At 49.3% G+C, this 19,423-nt stretch overlaps 1 protein-coding gene and 1 long non-coding RNA gene across 3 annotated transcripts in view; one reads left to right on the top strand and one right to left on the bottom strand.

Annotated features, from left to right (window-relative positions):
• Positions 1-19,423, bottom strand: part of Alk (ALK receptor tyrosine kinase) — a 698,959-nt gene that overhangs the window by 29,425 nt on the left and 650,111 nt on the right. Inside the window, exons 13-18 of one of the 2 annotated variants that reach the window (XM_034514490.2) lie at positions 12,315-12,465; positions 5,445-5,576; positions 4,632-4,776; positions 2,763-2,945; positions 1,448-1,546; positions 826-978 (exon numbers count right to left, since the gene is read on the bottom strand). In XM_034514490.2, the coding sequence (XP_034370381.1) occupies positions 826-978; positions 1,448-1,546; positions 2,763-2,945; positions 4,632-4,776; positions 5,445-5,576; positions 12,315-12,465 (863 nt within the window). Of the gene's footprint in view, positions 1-825; positions 979-1,447; positions 1,547-2,762; positions 3,654-4,631; positions 4,777-5,444; positions 5,577-12,314; positions 12,466-19,423 lie in introns of those variants that run through there. The other variant, XM_076942246.1, reaches the window with a different exon arrangement.
• LOC143443902 (uncharacterized) lies at positions 940-17,511 on the top strand. Its single transcript, XR_013113298.1, has 5 exons — positions 940-1,392; positions 1,520-1,581; positions 6,452-11,248; positions 12,378-12,500; positions 13,033-17,511. It is a non-coding gene; the product is annotated as an uncharacterized LOC143443902 (long non-coding RNA).

Raw genomic sequence — 19,423 nt, 5'->3', positions numbered from 1 at the left:
CTCCTCTCCTCTTCTCTCCCCTTCTCCTCTTGCCTCCCCTCCTCTCCCCCTTCTCTTGCCCCTCTTCTCCTCTTCCTTTTTCTCTTCCTTTCCCCTTCCCCGCCCATCCTTTCTTCTTCCTTTCTTTCTTCCTCCACCCATCATCTCCCTTTGGATTGAAGTCTGGTCTAGTGTACACACTGAGCTACATCCCCAGACCTTTGCAGTTTTTACTTTGAGATAGGATTTGATTAAGTTACGCAGGCTAGCCTTAAACTCTGCCTGTAGCCCAGAAAGGCCTTGATGTTCCATTCTTCTGTCTAGGGCTGTAATGCCAGGTCTGGCTTGGATACTATGTATCTCAAGGGAGACTTGGAGTGTGTTCAGAAGAGGGACTCTAGGATGGCTTAGAGCTCTATCTGTGTGGTCAAAACAAAAGCTATTGAATATGGGGGAGACTCAAAAACAAAAGCATCCTCATCCAATGTGTGTGCTAAAGACTGTGTCCAGTCAGGAACCATACACAGGAAGTGCAAAGGCACAGGACCTGGCTCTGAAACTCTTCAACACAGGGGTGTCTTAGGAGTGCTAAGGTCCCCACTGCTAGGTACTTGAGTGGACATAGAATATCTGGCCCCTTGGTAGAGATGTCTCAGGTTTTGCTTCCTGGCTGCAGTAAGGGGGTAGGCAATTCTGAGACTGCTTCAGGTACCCTACCTTTCATATAAGGTCTGTTTGCTCAGTTGCCAGAATATGAACAATAGACAGACAAGATACTTAACAATTGGGAGTGTTCAGTTGGCTCAAGCTTTGGCCCTCTTTCCCTCCCCCATTGCTGACCCTTACCAATGCAGGAGACACCATCGTCAGCCAGCACGGTCCCGTGGTCACAGAAGCAGATGACTTTGTGGCTCTCGGGGTCCATGTGACATTCGTCTACCTCACAGTGACTGCAGTTTAGATAATGCTTGATATTCACTTCCCCATGGCCCTCCATCACTGGTGACAAGGAGGGAGGGTCAGTCTCAGGCTGAACACGAAGATCAATCACCCTGCACCCTCAGGTCCCCGCCTTTGACCTTTATCTCTGGTTGCTTGCTGTGGATTCTTGGGGTCCCTATCCCAGGTCCCTCTGCCATCTCTGTTTGGGGGTGCATCTTTGGTTGAGTAGAGCTGAGACTGAGGATGTGTTTGTCTGTGTGTAAGTGAAAGACCTGTATTCAGGACTCTGGTGCTAGTACAGGTGTTCTAGGAACTCTTGTGTCATTTTCTAGGTCCTGCCTGCCTCTCTGCCTAAATTCAGCCATATACCCCAACTTCCACAAAAATATGACAAGATGAGCTATAGGAAGACTTGTATCTGCAGGTGGTCCATAGCCATGCCTTGGTATCCTGACCCCATATAATGTCCAGGTTGGTGGAAGAAATGGCTTAAGTTTGTATCATCACCTGGTAGAAGGGGGGGTACCTTTTAAGGCCGGGGTGTACAGGATACCCAATGGACTGATGAAGGAAACCCCATCTTCCCCATCCATTTCAGGGTCATTGTTTGATGCTGCGTTGCCACCTGTGGCAAACCAGAGAAGAGTTGAACCCCAAAAGGTGGGTGCCCAAGTCTCAACACACATGCACATCAACAGGCATGCAGTTCTGGCCAAAGCTATGGATCACTGGGGGGCTGTGGAACAGGAGAGGGAAGGGAGGTTCCAGGCACAGAGGCTGTACATTGGTTTAACTCTGTAGATGGGTGTGTAGGCCAATTTCCCTTGTGGTTTGGAGTCAGATCATCCAGGGAGTCTCTACCACACTGCCTCCAGTACTAAGTAGCAGGTAAGCAAGAGTCTAGAAGGTTCTAGTCTCTTGAGGTTGGGGTGCATCCTTGTGGCTTAGAGAGTTGCTTAGGTCACTTGGGGGTCATGATGGGACCAGGAGATGAGTCACTGTGCCTTCAGGCTCCCGTCCCTCCTTTCATCTGGGACTGGGTGATCTTGGGGTTCCCTCTGCCCCCAGGGTCCTCCCATCCACCCAAAGCTGGGAAAGGAAGCTTGTGTGATTAGCACAAGCATTTTCCACACAGCGACAAAACAAAACACAGACACGAAGAACGTCACAGTGCTGGCATGCAGTGTGTCCTAATCTGGAGGGGAGGGTGGGGGTATCATCTGCCAGTCTCTTAGCTGCAAACTTTTCCCAAGGCAATGGGGGATCAACAGCAGGCTGACTGGTGCAGGGCTGGGTTTGAAGCTGCCCACAGTGGCTTCTGGGAATAGTTCCCACCCACATGAACAGTGTGGCTCTCAAGCAGCTAGTGGGCTGGGCAGAAAGCTGAAAGGGAGGAGCCCATGACACAGTAGACCAGACTCCAGACTCGGCCATGTTGGCTTAGCCAGCTGCCCCCTCCCTCACCCCCCAAATGAGCTGTAGGGGTTAGAGGAGTCCGGTCTTCAGGCTGCCTGATCCTTGTGGTGGGTGATTCATGGAACCATTGGGGAAGCCAAACGCTTTTATGCTCGGCTTTGAAAGGGGCGCAGGAGTGGGGGCGGGATGGGAGGGATCAAGGATCACATAGGATCTTGATGCTGTTGCTAACAAGCCTGGAGGCAGGATGCTGGCTCAGAAGCCAACACCCTGCCTCTGGCGGGCCCAAGCCAGGCACAGGGGAGGGGAGCGTGCAGTGACATCACAGTCTACACTGGGGGTGGTGGGGGCGGGAAGGTGACAGGGAGGGAGGAGCCTAGGACTAAGAGGGGAAAGAGTGACACCTAGAACGCAATCATCTTTACCTATGTATCCTCCGCCTCCTCCACCTGAGGAGCACCCCCCTCCACCCCCTCCGAAACCCCCTCTTGTCTCCCACCCCCACTTCTTCATGGCCTGGGGGCAGGAATGTCCTCCGGCGGCACCCTCCAGCAAAGACTTTCCGGCCCAGAGCAAGGAAGTGTTATCATTCCAGCCGCCTCCACCACCTGCAGGGGCAAAACAATGAGATGTGCCTCTTGAGGGGCTAGTGGTAGAGGAGAACGGGGAGGCCGAAGTTGGAAAGGGGATGTGGTGGTCTTTGAGTGCCATTCCCACGAGCTCTGTCCCAGGGTCCCGCTCGCGATGGAGCCAGGAGTAGTGAGCCATTGGCGCTAGTGACACCTCTTAAGCCACAGCATGTGTCTATAAAGCTGTTGTGCCTGGTGTCCTGCTTCCTGGCAGGCCTCTCCAGCTCAGGAGTAGGCAGTGCACTTCAGTAGAGACTTGGGGGACACTGGGGACAGGCAGAATGATGTCGGAACTTCTCAGTGTATGGCTGCTGCCTCCCGAAAGATTCTAACAAGACTCTGCAGCCAACTGCTGGGCCCCTGCAAAGGTCAATGCATAGTTTCTTGCAAGATCAGGCTCTATCTAGTCCCAAGCATGTTTGATGGCTGTGAAATCCAAGCCCTCACCTCCTCATCCTGAGCTTCCCCTGCCCCCTCCCTGCTCCCACAGTTTCCCACCTGTAACTTGGAGATAATAGGATTCAAATTGAAATGATGAGGGTGGATGTTAGAGCCACAAGACTGAGCTCAGAAACATTCCTCAAGTGCCAAGTGTGGGCCAGTTGAGTCTGATAGGAAGAACATTTGTCTGCTAGCTGCCTCTTGCCAGGCTCAGCCCTCTTTAGAGCTGTGGAGGAACGCAGCAGGGTGTGGGTGATCCCTGGTGACACTGGTAGCCACTTAGCTGTGCTTCAGGAACTCCAGGGGCTGTCTTGTGCTCTTGGGAAGGGAACTTACAGATGGACAGAATTAAGCCCTGTGAATGGCCACTAGCACTTGGTTACAATGATTGACTCCTGCGGCTCCTCCAGACTTCAGTGCCCATTCCACTTCCTTGCTCCATATGACATCCCACGGAGGCATCAAATCCAGTGACCCCAGGAGATGACCTCACTGGGCCCTGGAAACCCATGCAGAAGGAACCTCGACATAAGCCATCCCAGCACATGACTGGCTCTCCTGGTGTAAAGCCCACTCGAAAAAGAACTCACGATCCCCGGAGAACTGCAGACGCACCCCAAATCGCTCACGAGAAACACAACTTGATGCAATCGCATGAGGTTTACTGGCTAGCCAGGGCTGTCTTCCCAAAAGCCCACGCAGGGGCAGAGGAATTCAAAGCTTGATTCCTGAGCATTTCACTGGGCCTGTAAGGGTTAACCTGCCAGGTGAGATCTTCCCCATGAACTCTTGGTTGAGATCCCCCAAGCCCATAGAGGGCAGCACAGTAGAGAGATATAAAGGTAGGGGTGTGTGTGTGTGTGTGTGTGTGTGTGTGTGTGTGTTTCTGGTAGAGGTGACTAGATGTTAGTAATTGGGAGCCAAGCTTACAAAATGAAGCTCCAATTCACACCAATGGCAAACAAATCTGAATTGAACCTCCCCCTGCCCCTTCGCAGTCAAGGTATACTGGCTTTGTCAGTATAAACTGGAGGGTTGGCGTCCCAGGCCTCATAGGGCTATCCAGCAAGCCTCAAGCCAGCAAGACATCTTCAGAGGCAACAGGATGCCCTCCCCCACATTCCCCATATCGGCATCAATAGGAATAGCTCCAGCACTCAAGGCCCAGTGACTACAATGCCTGCAGGGTCCCTAAGCAGTTTCTGGTAGAGGGCGGGGCTTTACCTGCGGCTCCGGAATTGCCATTCAGCCCTAGAACTGAGGAGTTATTTTCCAGTCTCTCTGGGTGGAACGTTTCTGTCTTGGCCCCATAGGCCCTGCCACCACCGCCGGCTGCAATGATCAGGGGTACAGGCACTCCATCTTTCATCTGCCCGGAGGAGACATTAGGAGATGAAGAGACTGAGCTAGGCAGGGAGAACCTCTGCCCCGGCTTAAATATTTCAGTTTAACAGTTTGCAGGGCAATGGGTGACTTCCCCATCTGTGGTGGTTTGAGGGTCCGGAATTGATGTTACAGTAACTCCCCTCTGATCAGTTGGGGTTCAGCTGGCGATACAAACCCACTAGGGTATGCATCTTTTAATAGGTTACAGAGGAGCTGGGGTAGACCCTGAAGGATCTTTCCTGCAGCCCCTTCCCTGAAGCTCCTGGGAGAGATTATTGCTGGTGATTAGAAGCAGGTCTCTCGTCCTCCACCTTCAGTTCTCTCTTGGATCTCCACAAGTTCAAGAATAAGCCCCTAGCATCATTGTCCCCAGGGGAAGCACCCAGATGGAAACCCACTTACAATGTGTGGTCTGGCTTTGATAATATTAGAATAGTCTGCCCGGCCTGGCTGGACAAGGAGCCCAGAAATTGAAAAGCAAAGGTTGTGGTACCCTTTCTCAGGCAGACAAACCCAACCACCTTCTGGGCTATGGGTTCTACAGTTACCTCGACATAAGCCATCCCAGGGGTTTCTGTCTAGCTTTGTTCTGGGGCTGTAACATCACAGTGGGCTCCAGCCATTCATTGCTTCATCCTTTGGAGATCTCACCTTAAACACGTAGGTGGCTCCACCCCCACCTCCTCCTCCTCCTGCCCACTCGTGCACGCTTCTGTTCACTCGGATTTCCTCTTCTATCACATTGTTCTCACCGACACACACTTGCTGGATTAGTTGGTTTGCCTGTATGAACAAAGACCACCTCATTAGATTTGTGCCCGAGTCGGGGACCTCGTGTGCTAACGGTAGGATCTGATCACCTCTCAGACTGCTTATGGTCAGACTGCTTATTGAGGAGTCAAAAGTAAACACACACAAACAATGATCACTTTGAGCAGTGTTAGGAAAGGGCCACAAAGGCTGGCTTGGATACAAATGTTATGGGAAGCTGGGGGATGGATTGCAGCTAGGGAGGACTGCCTGCAGGAGTGGCTTCTGGGTGGGCTATAGAGTATGGGGAGGATTTCAACAGAGACAAGAAAAATTCAGGTCATTCCAAGAGTAGCATGGGTTGGGGATTTAGCTCAGTGGTAGAGCGCTTGCCTAGCAAGCGCAAGGCCCTGGGTTCAATCCTCAGCTCTGAAAAAAAAAAAAAAAAAAAAAAAAAAAAAGCCAAGAGTAGCATGACCTACAGGAAAGGAGGTAAGTGGGGGTGCGGGGGAGGGAAAGACTTGAAGGTCTTGCTTAGAAAAGTCCAGCGTCATCCAGAGGGCCCAGTTAGGATCCTGTGGCTGCTCAGAAGAGCTGCCAAGACCCTGGGAAGTGAGGCTGGAGGGCATATACAGATTAAGCGAACAGCCAGGTCATGGCAGGTGATCAGTATTGGACTTGGGAATGAAGAGGCACTGAGATGTCTGTCTGTCTGTCTGTCTGTCTGTCTGTCTCTTTCTCTCGCATTACAGTTCTGGAACATTATGAGAAGAACTGAAAATAAATACAGAACAAATAAACAAAAGCTACTGTGCAGTTTCCATTCTCAGCCCACCTTTAGGAAAGGCATATCTCCTCATCTTACACATGTTATTCTCCCTATCTGACATCCCTTTGCTTGTTTCTAGAAATTTCTGGCATGTAGCCTCAGGTAGAGCCCCCTGGCTGCCGTGTAGAAGAGGGCTCGGACCTTGGGATCTGATAGCTACACTCATCATCACTTCGAGTGACTGTGGTGTGGTCCTCAGGTGTGCGATGGGAACGACGCCATCACAAGTTGCGTGGATATGCAGGCCGGCCGCTAATACTTTGTGCCACACATGTTAAGGATGGACAGGTGGCTGAATTAGTATCTCATTAGATTCACTTCTGGGCCCCACAGGCCTCTGGGGATGTGGAGGTTTCTGGGATTATGCTGAGATGTCTGTAACATAAAATCCTGGAATCCTGGGAGGAAGAGGCTACTGCCTGAAGAATACTCACACCTTCCGTGGCCAATGCAGCTCAGATGAATTCTCTAAACACCAGCCTGACCTTAGAGGAAAATGAGTTCTCTTTCACTTAATGGGATAAAAGCCAATAAAACATCAAATTTTCATCAAACGCTGTTGCATAACCAGCCAGTGGACATGGCAATCCATCTTGAGTCGCTCCTTATGCTAAAGTATTCAGGAGTGCCAGCAGTGGGTACTCGAGAAATTTCCAGATAAACAGCCGAGATGCAATTTGTTTTATGGCATTTTGGATTTAATGATGGAAATAATTTGACATTTCTTACAGTGGATTTAATGTGCTCTGGACTGCTGGGGGAGAGCTAACATTTCCCCTAGGTGTATGCAGCCATGTCTAGGACTTTGGGAAGACTGCTGGGAAGGTGGCCTCAGACAGGGATGGGTGGCAATGTGCATGCCCAGAGGCTGGGTCCAGGGGAGGGAGGGAGGATGGGGGCTGTCAGCTGGGCAGTACTTTGATGAGGCTGTCAGGGTCCTGGACTTGCCTCCAACTATAACTCAAAGGGCTGTCCAGAGTGAACCAGCAGAGCTGAATAGATTCACTTCCAGACCTGTCTCCTCTTCTTTCTCTCCGCTGGCAGCTAGCACTGTGACCTCCATATCCTGGGGTTGCCTCCTTCTGAGAAATAATTCTGGAGACTGCTGGTTTGGTGTGGGGGCAAGAGCAGTGGAGTTTGAGGATGGCTTGTGTAACATGTCCCTGCTCCATGCATCCCTTTAAATGAGGGCAGAGGATGCCTAAGAGATGAGCTGTTCTCAGCAAGCATTGCTCTGACCTAGTGAGAGCCTCTGGTGGAGATGGTGTACTTCTTCAGACTTCTTTTGACTTGTCAGACTTCCCCTACCACCAAGTCCTCCCTCCCTCCCTGTTCCTTGTTAGTTTCTCTTCTTTTTCCTTCTAACCTCTAAATATTGGGACCCAGGGCTCATTCTTGGTTCCTCTTCTCTATCTGGACCACACCATAGGCAACCTCAGCCCATGTGATCTATGTTGATTTAGATCTTCCTCCCTGATCTCTTCTAAACCCCAGTAGTCTATCTGTGTTGCCCACCTGCCATCTCCCATAGCTGCTTTGTTGTCTAACGGGATCTCCATAGTCAGTGTGCTTGACCTCTACCTCCTCACCTTGTCCCCTAATCTATACTGTGTGTGTGTGTGTGTGTGTGTGTGTGTGTGTGTGTGTGTGCATGTTTTAAGACAGTCTCACTTGTAACTGAGGCTAGCCTGAAACTCAGTATGCAGGCCTGGCTGACTTCAAACTTCTTGGGATTACAGACATGAGTCCAGCCCAAGATGCCCCTTCTGCAGTATCCCCTGGCAGGAGACAACTGAGCTCAGTTCTTGGAGTCGCTCTTGACTTTTCTTTCTCTCAGTTCCTCATATAATCAGGCAGGAAGCCCTCTTGGATTTCACATTTCAAGCATGCCCAGTATCCAGTCGCTTTTCACCTCCTCCACTTCGACTACATGGTCCAAGCCACCAGCATCTCTTGCTGGATGAATGCAGTATCCTTTGAATCTGGTGCTTGCCTCTTCCCTTGAGCCTGTGGGATGCAAACTTCATGGTGCAGCCACAGGGAGTCCTTGGAGGCATGCCCTTTATATCACGATCTGGCTTTGAGGATGTGGGATGTCATTGCAGTGGCCTGGCCCAGCCTGTTCCCTTGGCCCTCAGCTCTTAGTGACCCCCTTTGCCCTCTGCTTCTCTCCTTGGGTGCACAGGCATGCTCTCACCTCAGGGAGAGCCAAGTCTTCCTCTCCTTGTTAGAATGGCAGTGCCTTTTGTGTAAGATCTCTTTGTTCATTGAATGTCCCAATTTTCTAGATGCCAATGGCACACACAGGTACTCAGCTCATGTTTGTTGAATCAGTTTGAATGAACAGAGGATGGTCTGGCCAGTGCATTGGCCTTCCTGGTGCTTGCTGGGTTGGGGTATGGGGATTAGCCACTGGATCAGTGATTTTGCCATCTAGGGGGCATCTGGGATTTTTCAGGAGATATGTTTTGATGGTTATTGCTGGGGATACATACGGCTGGCATCAAGTGGTGGAGGATGATGAGGGTGGTGCTGAACACCATCCACAACGTGGAAGAGGTCCCCTCTCTGCTGTAAAGAAAAGCTACTCAAGAATTCCAACAGTGCTTATGTGGAGGAAGCCTGATTCGGACTCATGTTATGAGGCAAGGTGTGGTAGGAAACAGGCTCTTCTCTGTCCCTGTGTCCCTGTATCTCTCTTCCTGTGTCCCTGTCTCTGACTCTCTGTGTCTCTGACTCTCTGTGTCTCTATCTCTGTTCTTTCTGTGTCTCTGTGTCTCTGTCTCTGTCTGTCTCTGTCTCTGTCTGTCTCTGTCTGTCTGTCTCTGTCTGTCTCTCTCTCTCTGTCTCTCTCTCTCTCTCTCTCTCTCTCTCTCTCTCTCTCTCTCTCTCTCTCTCTCTCTGTGCGGGTGTGTAAAGGCTGTTTCCCAGCAGCAGCTAGAGCCGACTTCCTGTACCCGGAGCTTGGGATGGCTAGGCATCAGGTAGAGAGCCTCTCACAGATGTGCAGTTAAGCCAGCTCAACAGCAGCTTAATTCTTAAAGTTCACTTCATTCTCATTTTTTTCCCAGTGAAAACTGGAGGTGGAGATAGTGCTTGGAGACAGCTGGTACTCCTCTCCTAAGGACCCACAGGGAGGGTGTAAGAGGACCCATAACTTTCTTCCCAAGCTCAAGTGTGCATGGCATGCCTGGCCCAACCAGCAGAGGGCGCTTTCCTCTGCTTATGCCTGACATGGCCTCCTCCTGCCCTCTTGGGAACTCTCCTTGTGTATGCACAAAGTTTGAGAACAAGTAGGTTGATTAATAAGAATGATAAAGTGCAGCAACCTAGAGGAACAAGTAGATTACAATTGAATTAAAAAAAAAAAAAAGGACATAGTCCCGTGAAAAGACATAACTGATTACAATCCAATCAAGTAAAAGTCCCTTGCAGAAGTCAATGCAATCTTTCTGCTTAGATGAAAGAATTACATTAGCACTCAATAAATTCCTGTGAAAATTACAGCAGCCTGTAATTTAATGACTTAATATATTATAACAGCCTGCAAAATCCTGATTATAGTTCCTAAATAAAAGTTGGAGTGGAAGCATTTCTCAGACGGGAGGTTGTGCCCACCAGGCTTGGTTCTCTGGCTTTCTGTTAACTGGGGGAAGGGTGGAAGTACGGGGTGGGGAGCAGGGCAGCTGAGAGGCTCGCACTTGCTACCTCCTGAAGTCACAGCTCAACACCTGGCTCTTTGGAGCTAAGTTTTGTGTGTTTTTTTTTTTTTTTTTTTTTTACTGAGCAGCTTTCTTGGAGGGTCCTGCTCCATGATCTGCACACCCAGGCTGCTGGGACGACTGTTGGAGAGCCAGGTATTGGGACCCCTGCAAAGGATATCTGCTGGGTCCTGGGCCTGAGTTCCCGACAGCATAGCCAGCAGTAGCAGTGTGTTACCACCCCCTCACACTGGCAAGGCAAGAGGCAGAGAACTGGGGTGTCTAGGGCTTCATAACTGCTGTCTAGAGAATCCTCACTGTGCTTTCAACTTTTCACTGCTCTGACATTCTCAGCTCCTGAGCTGGATTTTTCCCAGTGGGTCAAGGAAACACAATGCCAGGCTGCCTTTGGAATCACAGAGGCTTGTCCAGTGATGGGTTATATAAGTGGTAAATGGGGGAAAGGTCACAGAAACTATTGCTCAGATAAGTGTAGGATGCAGCTAAAACAGTGCTCTAGAGTTCTAGGCTACTTTGTGAGAGAGGTTGGGCAAGTCCCTTCACCTCTGAGGTCCCCACTCTCCTCATTTGTAAAGTGGAGTTTAAGCCTGAAATGTTCCCCCATAGGCTTATAGTCTGATTGTTTGTTTTCCAGTTGATGCTGTTTTGGGAGGTTGTGGAGTGTTTAGAGGGTGAAGTCTAGCTCGCTGGGGAAGCAGATTATTAGGGATGGGCCCTGAAGGTCTTTCTTGTCTTGGTACCTGCCGGGCCCCTCTGTTTCCAGATCTGCTGTTGTGAAGTCCCCTGTGCCTTCTCCACAATGCTTAATTGAGACTTCTTTTTTTTTTTCCCCGCTGCAAAAACATGAGGTTTAATGATAATAACCAGTGCACTGGGGCTCCCTTGCACACAGGCAAGAGGAACCCCGAGCCAAAAAAAGCTGGGTGCAGTTTTTATATAGAGTTCACGAGGGCAACCACAAAGGCTGACATTCCCAGGTCCGGTCTCTAGGGGACTCAGATTCGCACATTACTTTTATGACAATGAGTGTCTTCCGTTTGCCCAGGTTTATTACGTTAAGGGCCCGGCTTCCTGACCACCCTCCATCCTAGGCTGAGACTTCTTAAAACCATGAGCCAAGATGAATCTTCTTCTTTAGACATCATTTCTCACAGGTATTTTGTCAGAACGATATAAAAGCAACTAGTGGGAAGTGAACTGCCAACATTCTGGCTCTCAGTCTATGCTTTAATTTATTTTAGTTTTAATCATACAAATAAATAATATATGAAGACTTTCTTTTGCTTTTTTTTAAAAAAAGATCTATTTATTTATTTTATGTATATGATTATCTTGACTTCATGCATACCAGAAGAGGACATTGGATCCTATTACAGATGGTTGTGAGCCACCATGTTGTTGCTGAGATTTGAACTCAGGACCTCTGGAAGAGCAGCCTGTGCTCTTAAACTGCTGAGCCATCTCTTTAGCCCTACTCTTTTTTTTTTTTTTTTTTTTTTTTTTTTTGAGTTAAGGGCTCCTGTGTCCACCTATCCCAGGCTGAATTCAGAGTCCAGATGCACTTGAAGATTGACCTTGACTGTTCTTCTGTCTCCCAAGTATTGGGTTTTCGGTTGTGCACCACCATGCTCAGGAAAAAAGCCCTGTGCAGTCTAGGCAAACACTATACCAACTGAGCTACATATCAAACCTAAGAACATTCTTTTTGTGACAATTTCAGACATTATTTACCAGGCACTCCCAATCCAGTCTCCTTCTAAGAAGTAGCCACTGTTAGCCGTTTCTTTCAGCACATTTTTTGGTGCTTTTATATATACCTATATGTCTGATTTTAAGTGACTGTTCACTAGTCATAATGGTAGGATTAAGTACAATACAATAGTGTCTCAGCCAGAGCAGAAGGGGACTCCCTTTCCTAGTTCTGTAGGGAACATCCAACCTTGGTCCATTTAGGTAAGATTCAGACTTTTGGCTTTAAAGTCAGTCATGAAACCCAAACTTCAGTCTTAGCTCCTATGGGGCTATAAAACTGCAGTAGGTCCTAATTCCCTGTGTCCTTATGTACTCAAATGGCCCTAAGAAAGGAGGGGTATTCACAGACAGAGTTGCTGCAGGTCTTTAAATGTGAATCCCCAAAAGGATCATTGGAGGTTACTGTCCTTCAAGAGGTCACCCTCACCTCATCTGGTGTTGGGACAAGTCCCTGCTCTGGGAACTTACCCTGGGACAGGCATCCTCCCCTTGCTGACCGACAAGGATGTAGAGCGTGTCATCCTTCTCCAGATTGAAGATGCCCAGGACAGACACGCCATGGGACCGCATCATGGTGTTCTTCCCACCTTTCCCGCCAGCTGCTCCATATCCCGAGATACTGCAACAGGACAAAGCATGACGGTTTCTATTGTGGTAGGAGACGGACCCCAGCCCCTTTGAATCTGTGAGCGTCCAGGGGACCAAGCCCCAGCTCTCAGAACAGGTCTGAGAGTTCTTGTCCACATAACTCTATGAGGTCAACCAGGAGGGAGATCGCTCCCCACTGTTGGGAGAAAGGAGTTGGTTTAGAGGGGAAGTTGAGGCTGCTTATTCATAAAGCTAGAAAGGTGAGGGATTAGTCAGATGTGAGATAGGGGAGGAGTGGGGTTGGGGAGAGGGCGGAACACCTAGACCCCATTCAGGATTTCCTAGCTCTATAGTAAAAGACTCACATGACCTTAGATCAAGTCCCTCCTGGTTCCTTATATATGATTGGAAAAAATAAGAGAACCCATCTCTTTTCCCACAAGTATTATGAACAATAAAGGAATTTAGCCTTGAAATCCTTGGGGCTGGTACACAATAGGCACTCAGTAAGTGGTCCTTGTTAGTGTGTGTGAACTGTGTTAGTAGTTAGCAGTAACTGACTTGGCACAAAGTTTGAAAGTCTCTCCTTGGGGCCTAGAAACAAGGCGCATCCTCTGAAGAGAGCGTGCTTATGAGCCAGACTGTTTATACCATCCCAGTCGTAACTCTTCCTGGAGCGATCTGTGCAGGCAACAAACAAGTGATCACTATGAAAATAAAGACAGAGCGTGGGGAAGTGGGAATCTCTGCGGTTGCTGAGATGAAGTCAAGGAAGGATCGGAAAAACTCAGCTTGTGAATCTTGGCCGAGGCACAGTAGGCCTTAAAGACAGGCAGCCTACCAACTGACAAACTAATGAACGCCTCTCTGGAGAACCACTGCCAGGGGCTCAGGGAGGGTTTTCCTGTCCCTGTGCATTCAGGTGGAGGAAAGTCCTTTAGGAAAAGCCAACAAGAGATGGAAGGCAGCTTTGTCCACTTATACAATGGCTTCTGTAAAACCCTGTGTTCTGAACATGGGAGACCTCTCAATCTCTCCCAAGGTGCAGTCCAAGTCCTTTTTGCAGGGACAGTCCTAGAGACTGGCTGTTTTCTAATGCATCAGACAAGAATGCATTAGAATTTCTCCACGGAATGCAAATACTATCTGGTGTTCATGATCCAGTTGGCTACTCGGGCACCTCAGTGCTGGGAATAGCATCAGGCTTCATGGAGGAGAGAAGACCTGAGATGGGTTCCAGGCCCTGCAAGAGGTTATGGAGAATCTGGGAAATGCACACAGTTATGCAAAGAGAGACCCCCACTGTAGGGCTGTTCTTCCTTGAGGCAAAGTGCAGGAAGCTGTTGGGCTCCAAGATCGGAGTCTGTGTGCCCACTGTGGAGACCCAGTCTCATCTCTAACAGAAGAAGAGATTTGTCTTCTTTTCCAAACTCACATGATGGTGCAAAGCAAAGAGAGATGATGTAATGGAGATGCACGAGCTGCTGCAAATTTCAGTGAAGACTGTGGGTCATCAAGTTCTTAGAGCTAGGGGGACGTCTGGAGATCTGAAGTTGTGGTGGAGGTGACAGATGGGAGGATTCTCAGACAAGACAAAAGGGAGATGCTTGGAGCCTCTCAGATGTCCAGTGGCAGCTGGTGGCCAGTGTGGGGAAGGGGGATTGTAGGTTTGGAAAAGGAAGGGAGAAGGCTCCAGTGTGTGGGCTGCAATATGTGTTGACACAAAAAAGATGTGATTAATCTCATTTGAAAGATGAGAAAACGGAGGCCCAGAGAGATGACCTCACCTGCGGCCACACACCTGAGCAGTGGTGGGCTGTGAGCCATTTTCTCTAGAGGTCACTTCCTGTTCCATGTATACAGCTGGGAAACATAGGAAGCTTAACAAAGAGGGGCCTGAGAGGACACTGTCAATTCCTTCTGACCTCCAGCTACACATTCTTGGTACACTATACAGGGACAAGAGAGGGCTGGCTCAGCAGATAAGAGAGCTTGCAGACCTGAGTTTAAATTTGCACCTGTAACCCCAGCACTGTGTGTATCAGGGTTGGGGGTTAAAGGTAGGAGGATCGCTGGGGCTTTCTTGCTGTCCCTTAGTTCTAGATTCAGTAAGGGACCCTGTCTCAAGAGAACAATGATACTCGGTGGTCTCCTTTGATCTCTGTGCAAGTGTGCATGTGTGCATATGCTGTGTGACCTTGGGTACATAGTCTTCCCTTTCTGAGCCCCAATTTCTTGGTTGTTGGGAGTTGACTTGTAGCAAAAAGCAGCTACCATCTTTGCAGCCATTTTGAGCCATATACCCTGACAAGAGACTTGTTTTTCAACAGCCTACAACAGCTGAGCACACTCTGATAAATATCTTGTTTATTCTACATATCTTGTTTTGTTGTTTAGTGCCCCCAGCTGCAACGTGCATGTGGTATCCATGCCTGCAAGGCACATGGTGCACGTGCTATCCACGCTATACACACCTACAAGGCACATGGCAAAGCATATAAATACCCCAGACTTCCCTTCAATGAGAGACAATAAATGAGACTTGAGACTTGATCAGAATCTCTGTCTTGTCTCCATTCTTCGTGTCTCTTCCCCTTCATCCCCACTCTCTCTCTTGCTAGACCCTGACCTGCGGACTGGAGCAGCAGCTCGGGTGGGACACAGTGGCCCCCAAGCTGGGCAGTGTGGACCTCAACACTTGGTAATGTAAGAGGAAGATAATAATATTGGCCTTAAAATATAATTTCTAGGACTTGGTCAGGTTGCATGAAAAGGCCTTATTTCCACCCCAAGATGGGTTTTGCTTGGGAAAACTTCTACCTAGGTCCTTGTCCTGCTCCAGACTGCTTACTGCAGAGAGGTGGGCTGTTCCCTGCTCATTCCTGCCTGCATCATTTGCATAGTCATTTACATCAATCTGCATGCATTATGAATCATTCTGAACTCTTTCACATGTTTAAATTTAGCCAAATTATTATATTTCGGAAGTTGTTTGTTCCTGACTCCTTTTCTCTCCCTCGGCCCGCCTTCATCTTTCTTCTACCCCTCCAGAGATCCAAGCTCCACCAGCTCCCTCCAGATCTCAGTTCTTGGCAGTGTAGTGTGCTGACAAGAGCCCTGAGCCATGAGCTGTACTTCTAGTCCTGGAAGTCCTGGTCATGTGACCTGAGGAAACCCAGCTGTAGGAGCTTCAGCTCTCACTGCTGAGGGAAAAACGTGAAGGCCTCAGAGATGGAGAGAGAAAGTGGGTTTTAAAAGCTGTGAATGGAGGCAAGGCCAAGGCAGGGTCTCTACAGTCCCCAGCAAAACCTGAGAAGCAGGCATTAGTGACTGGTGCTTACTCTCCTGGTGGTGGCCTCAGCATCTTAGGAATGAATGTTTAAGGGATTGTTAAGTCTTGGGAGGGGGTGGTCCTTCCTCCTCCCCCTGTGAGGCCTGGGACCTCAGAGTTTAACTCACTAAACTACAAGTCCCACCCTGCCTCAGAGTGACCAGGGCTTGCCTTCCCACAAACCTGAAGCCAAATCCCAGCTTTGCTCCTCAGGACAGGGAGCAACCAGACAGTACAGCTCCTCCTAGGTGCACACTCTGCACTCCATGACATCAAACTACAACCTTCTTCAAGTTCATGGCTGAGATGTCTTGCTTTCATATCCTGGCTTTACCTGGTCTTACTCAATCCCTCTGTTACCTTGGGTAGATTGTCTTCCCTCTCTGAGCCCCTTGATAATATACCACTAACATTGGCCTTGAAAGATGACGGTGGGAATTAAATGAGATAATGTCTACAAGGACCTAACTAACTTCAAGAGGACAGTCACTGAGTAATGCATGCAGACATTGTTAGGGGTGTTTCTGCTAGTGTGTGCTTTTTTGGGGGGTGGGTGCTGGGAGGCAGAAGGAAATGAAAGTGGGGTACTAGGTAGAACAGGGCATGGCACAGGGTCCTGGTCCACCCCTGCTCTGTTTCATCTGCGATCCTCCTCTGTATTGAGCTGATAAAGCACACATCTGCTCAGCTCTGCTGCAGCCTGGACTCTTTAGATCAGAGCTTCCCAAGCCACGTCAGAGCAACCACCACAGCCCGCCCCCCTCCAGCATGCTCTCCCCAAACTCAGTAAACAATTTACTTTTGATGGTTGACAAATGATGAGAAATTAATATACCTGCCACTCAAGTGTGGAGAGTGACTCACAGTGATTCTAATTTGCTGGAAATTGCCAGATAGTCCTCTGGACGAGTGGATGCTGTAATCTTTTTGTTTTTCCTCATCTAAATCCAGGTCCCCTGGTCAGACTAGATGTGTACTGGGTTTGTGTTTTGTATTATTGACTGTGAGCTATTGTTACCCGATGTAATTGAGTTGTGAATCTTTTTTAAATAAAGAATTAGTAGCGGATCAAAGTGGCTGCCTGCTGGATTCTGGAATGACAGCATAGCTGGGTCTCAGCATGTTGGCAGTGGTGTTGTCTACCTGGGAATGGGGGCTGGGGAAGAGGAGGAGAGGCTACCCCACACTCAGACAAACACACAAGGATCTCATTCCTCCCCTGTAGTCCTCTCCAGAAGTGCAGCAGACCCACACCCCATTCTGGGCTCTCCTTCTCTCCTGGCCTCCCTCCTCTGTGAGATGAGAATGTTCAGATCTGGCCCACAAAGCATTCAGGATTACCGGAAGAACGTGAGGACATACCCAGCGGGAACTTCCCGATCATGCTGTGTATGGGTCAGTTGAAACATCTGGGTGCAGTGCTGAAGGGGCTGATTGGACCTTGGAGTGTGAGCCCCTGGGTGGAGTCACCTGGTTTTATTACTGTCAACTTCTTGCAACACAGCTCTAAGCACCAACAAGATGGCCCTCTCTGAAACCCTTGGTGTTGTGGACGGATTTGTTCTTAGAGAGCAGGGAAAACAACTTTCAAGGTCATATGGCTGCTGGGTGGTGGAAGTTGGACCCAAACTCCATTCTGCTTGCTGCTCATTGATCTTTGCCTAATCCCCTACCCCTGACTTTCCCTGCTCTGCGCGATGACTATCTGCACAATTACTTTGGCAATTCATCATGCCTGTGACATCTCTCCTACTCTTGTCTAGAACTTGATTGGCAGCGCAGACGGTTATCGAATTCCTGCCTTGTAGCTGCTCTTCCCAGAGTCTGTGAGGATCTGGAGTCCTAGTCTTCTCTGAGTCCTGAAATGCCTACTCAGTGCTGGGTACATAGTAGGGGCCCCTTAGCTCCCTGCTGTGCACACAGTTCAGTGTTTGACACACAGTAGGGGCTCCACAGATCAGTGCTAGGTACACTCTAGAGCAGCTGTTCTCAATCTTCCTAAGGCCAGGACCGTTTAATACCGCTCCTCATGCTTTGGTGACCCCCCCAACCATAAAATTATTTTTGTTGCTACTTCACAACTGTAATTTTTCCACTGTTATGAATCATAATGTAAATATCTGATAGGCAGGTTATCTGATAGGCATCCCTTGTGGTAGAGTCAATCAACTCCCAAAGAGGTTGAGACCCACAGGTTGAGAACCATTGCTCTAACGCTCAGTGCTGGTCTCACAGTATGGCCCGGACAGCTTCATGCTGGGTACACAGGAGTCCTCCTACAGCACAAGGAGGCCCACAGAAAAGTCTCCTGGCCCTCTGTGACTTGGTTGAATTATGCTATTCAGCTGTGCACACAGGGCCCTGGGTCCCTGGAGCCAGGTGAGCAAGTCTGTCACAGATGGGGACCACCGGAAACAGCTGTGATCCAGGTCAGCCAGCTCTGCCTGAGACCTGGGGCCTCCTGAAGAATATGGGAACAGGAAGGAATTGATCTCAGGAGCCACGATCTACGGTCTGTATGTGACAAAGGTTTTCAGATGTGATCTTCGAGCATATGTGAGGAGGGCGAGGGTGGAGAAGGGTGCTGAGCTCTCAGAGAGGGAAAATGGCTGGAAAGAAGAGAGAGGGGCTAAGAGAAAGTCAGGGAGAGTGAACTGAGTTGTGCCGGACTTAAGGTAAGTACTGACTTAGTGAGCGGTTCCCTTCCCTCTCTCCCGCTCCAGGTCTCAGAACTGCGCTCCCTCTGTCGCCATTTATGATTAGGCTAAAGCTCTTGTCCTCTGGCGGGCACACATCTGAGAATCCGTGCTCCTTTTGTGCTTGCCAGTGCTCCTTTACTTTCATCCACTTCGAGTCCCCCACTGGGGACACTTCAGAAGGCATTGTTGCACAATCACGAACTCAAAGCTCTGCATAAGCCCTGGGCCTCGGCTGTCTTTGGCAGCTAAGCTCCCAAGGAGAGTAGCTGCCACTCATTGTCCTTGATTCTTTAACCCCTCCCCTTCCGGTTTCTCCCTCCCGTCCTTTCCACCTCACTTTCTAAGCCCTTCTTGGGTCCCTCATTGTCACGCCTGTTTCTCCTGCTCTAGTTTATCTGCTGTTTGGTACTTCCCTGGACCTGCAGTCACTCCCACCCTCTGCTGTCACCAGGGGGTACAAAAAGGCACTCAGGAGGAGAGACTCCAGCCCGGAGGACCTCCAGCTATTTTTGCCTTGCTCCAGTGTAAGGAAGAATTGGGAGTAGGTTATAAGAGCCTGGCCCTTGCCTCTTACACCTTCCCTTTCTCTCCCTCTTTGTGGCTATCTTCTACAAAGGAGATAAGCCCAGGATAAAATGTAACCTAGTGTTAGAGAAGCCAGCTGAGGGAGCTGAGGTTTGTAATTCCAGCTTCTTGGAAGCTACGACTGAAGAGGTTTTCGAGTTCAAGGCCAGCCTGGGAAATTGAGTGAACCGTGGCTCAAAATCAAAAGTAAAGATTCAGCTTGCTTAGCACACACAAGGCTCTAGGTTAAATCTCAGGTTTGAAACAGAATAGAGCAAAACAAAAAGAGAGTTGGGAGGAGGTCCTGAGCAGGCCTCAGGGATGGAAGCCCCACCCAGGCACAGAGCAGGGGCCAGCTTCAACTATCATTTTCCAGCCCTGACCAGTGGGGCCAT

This window comes from Arvicanthis niloticus, chromosome 11, assembly GCF_011762505.2.
Source record: "Arvicanthis niloticus isolate mArvNil1 chromosome 11, mArvNil1.pat.X, whole genome shotgun sequence".
Classification (NCBI taxonomy): domain Eukaryota; kingdom Metazoa; phylum Chordata; class Mammalia; order Rodentia; family Muridae; genus Arvicanthis; species Arvicanthis niloticus.
Note: the sequence above shows the minus strand (reverse complement) of the source record. Positions and strands in the feature narration are given on the sequence as shown.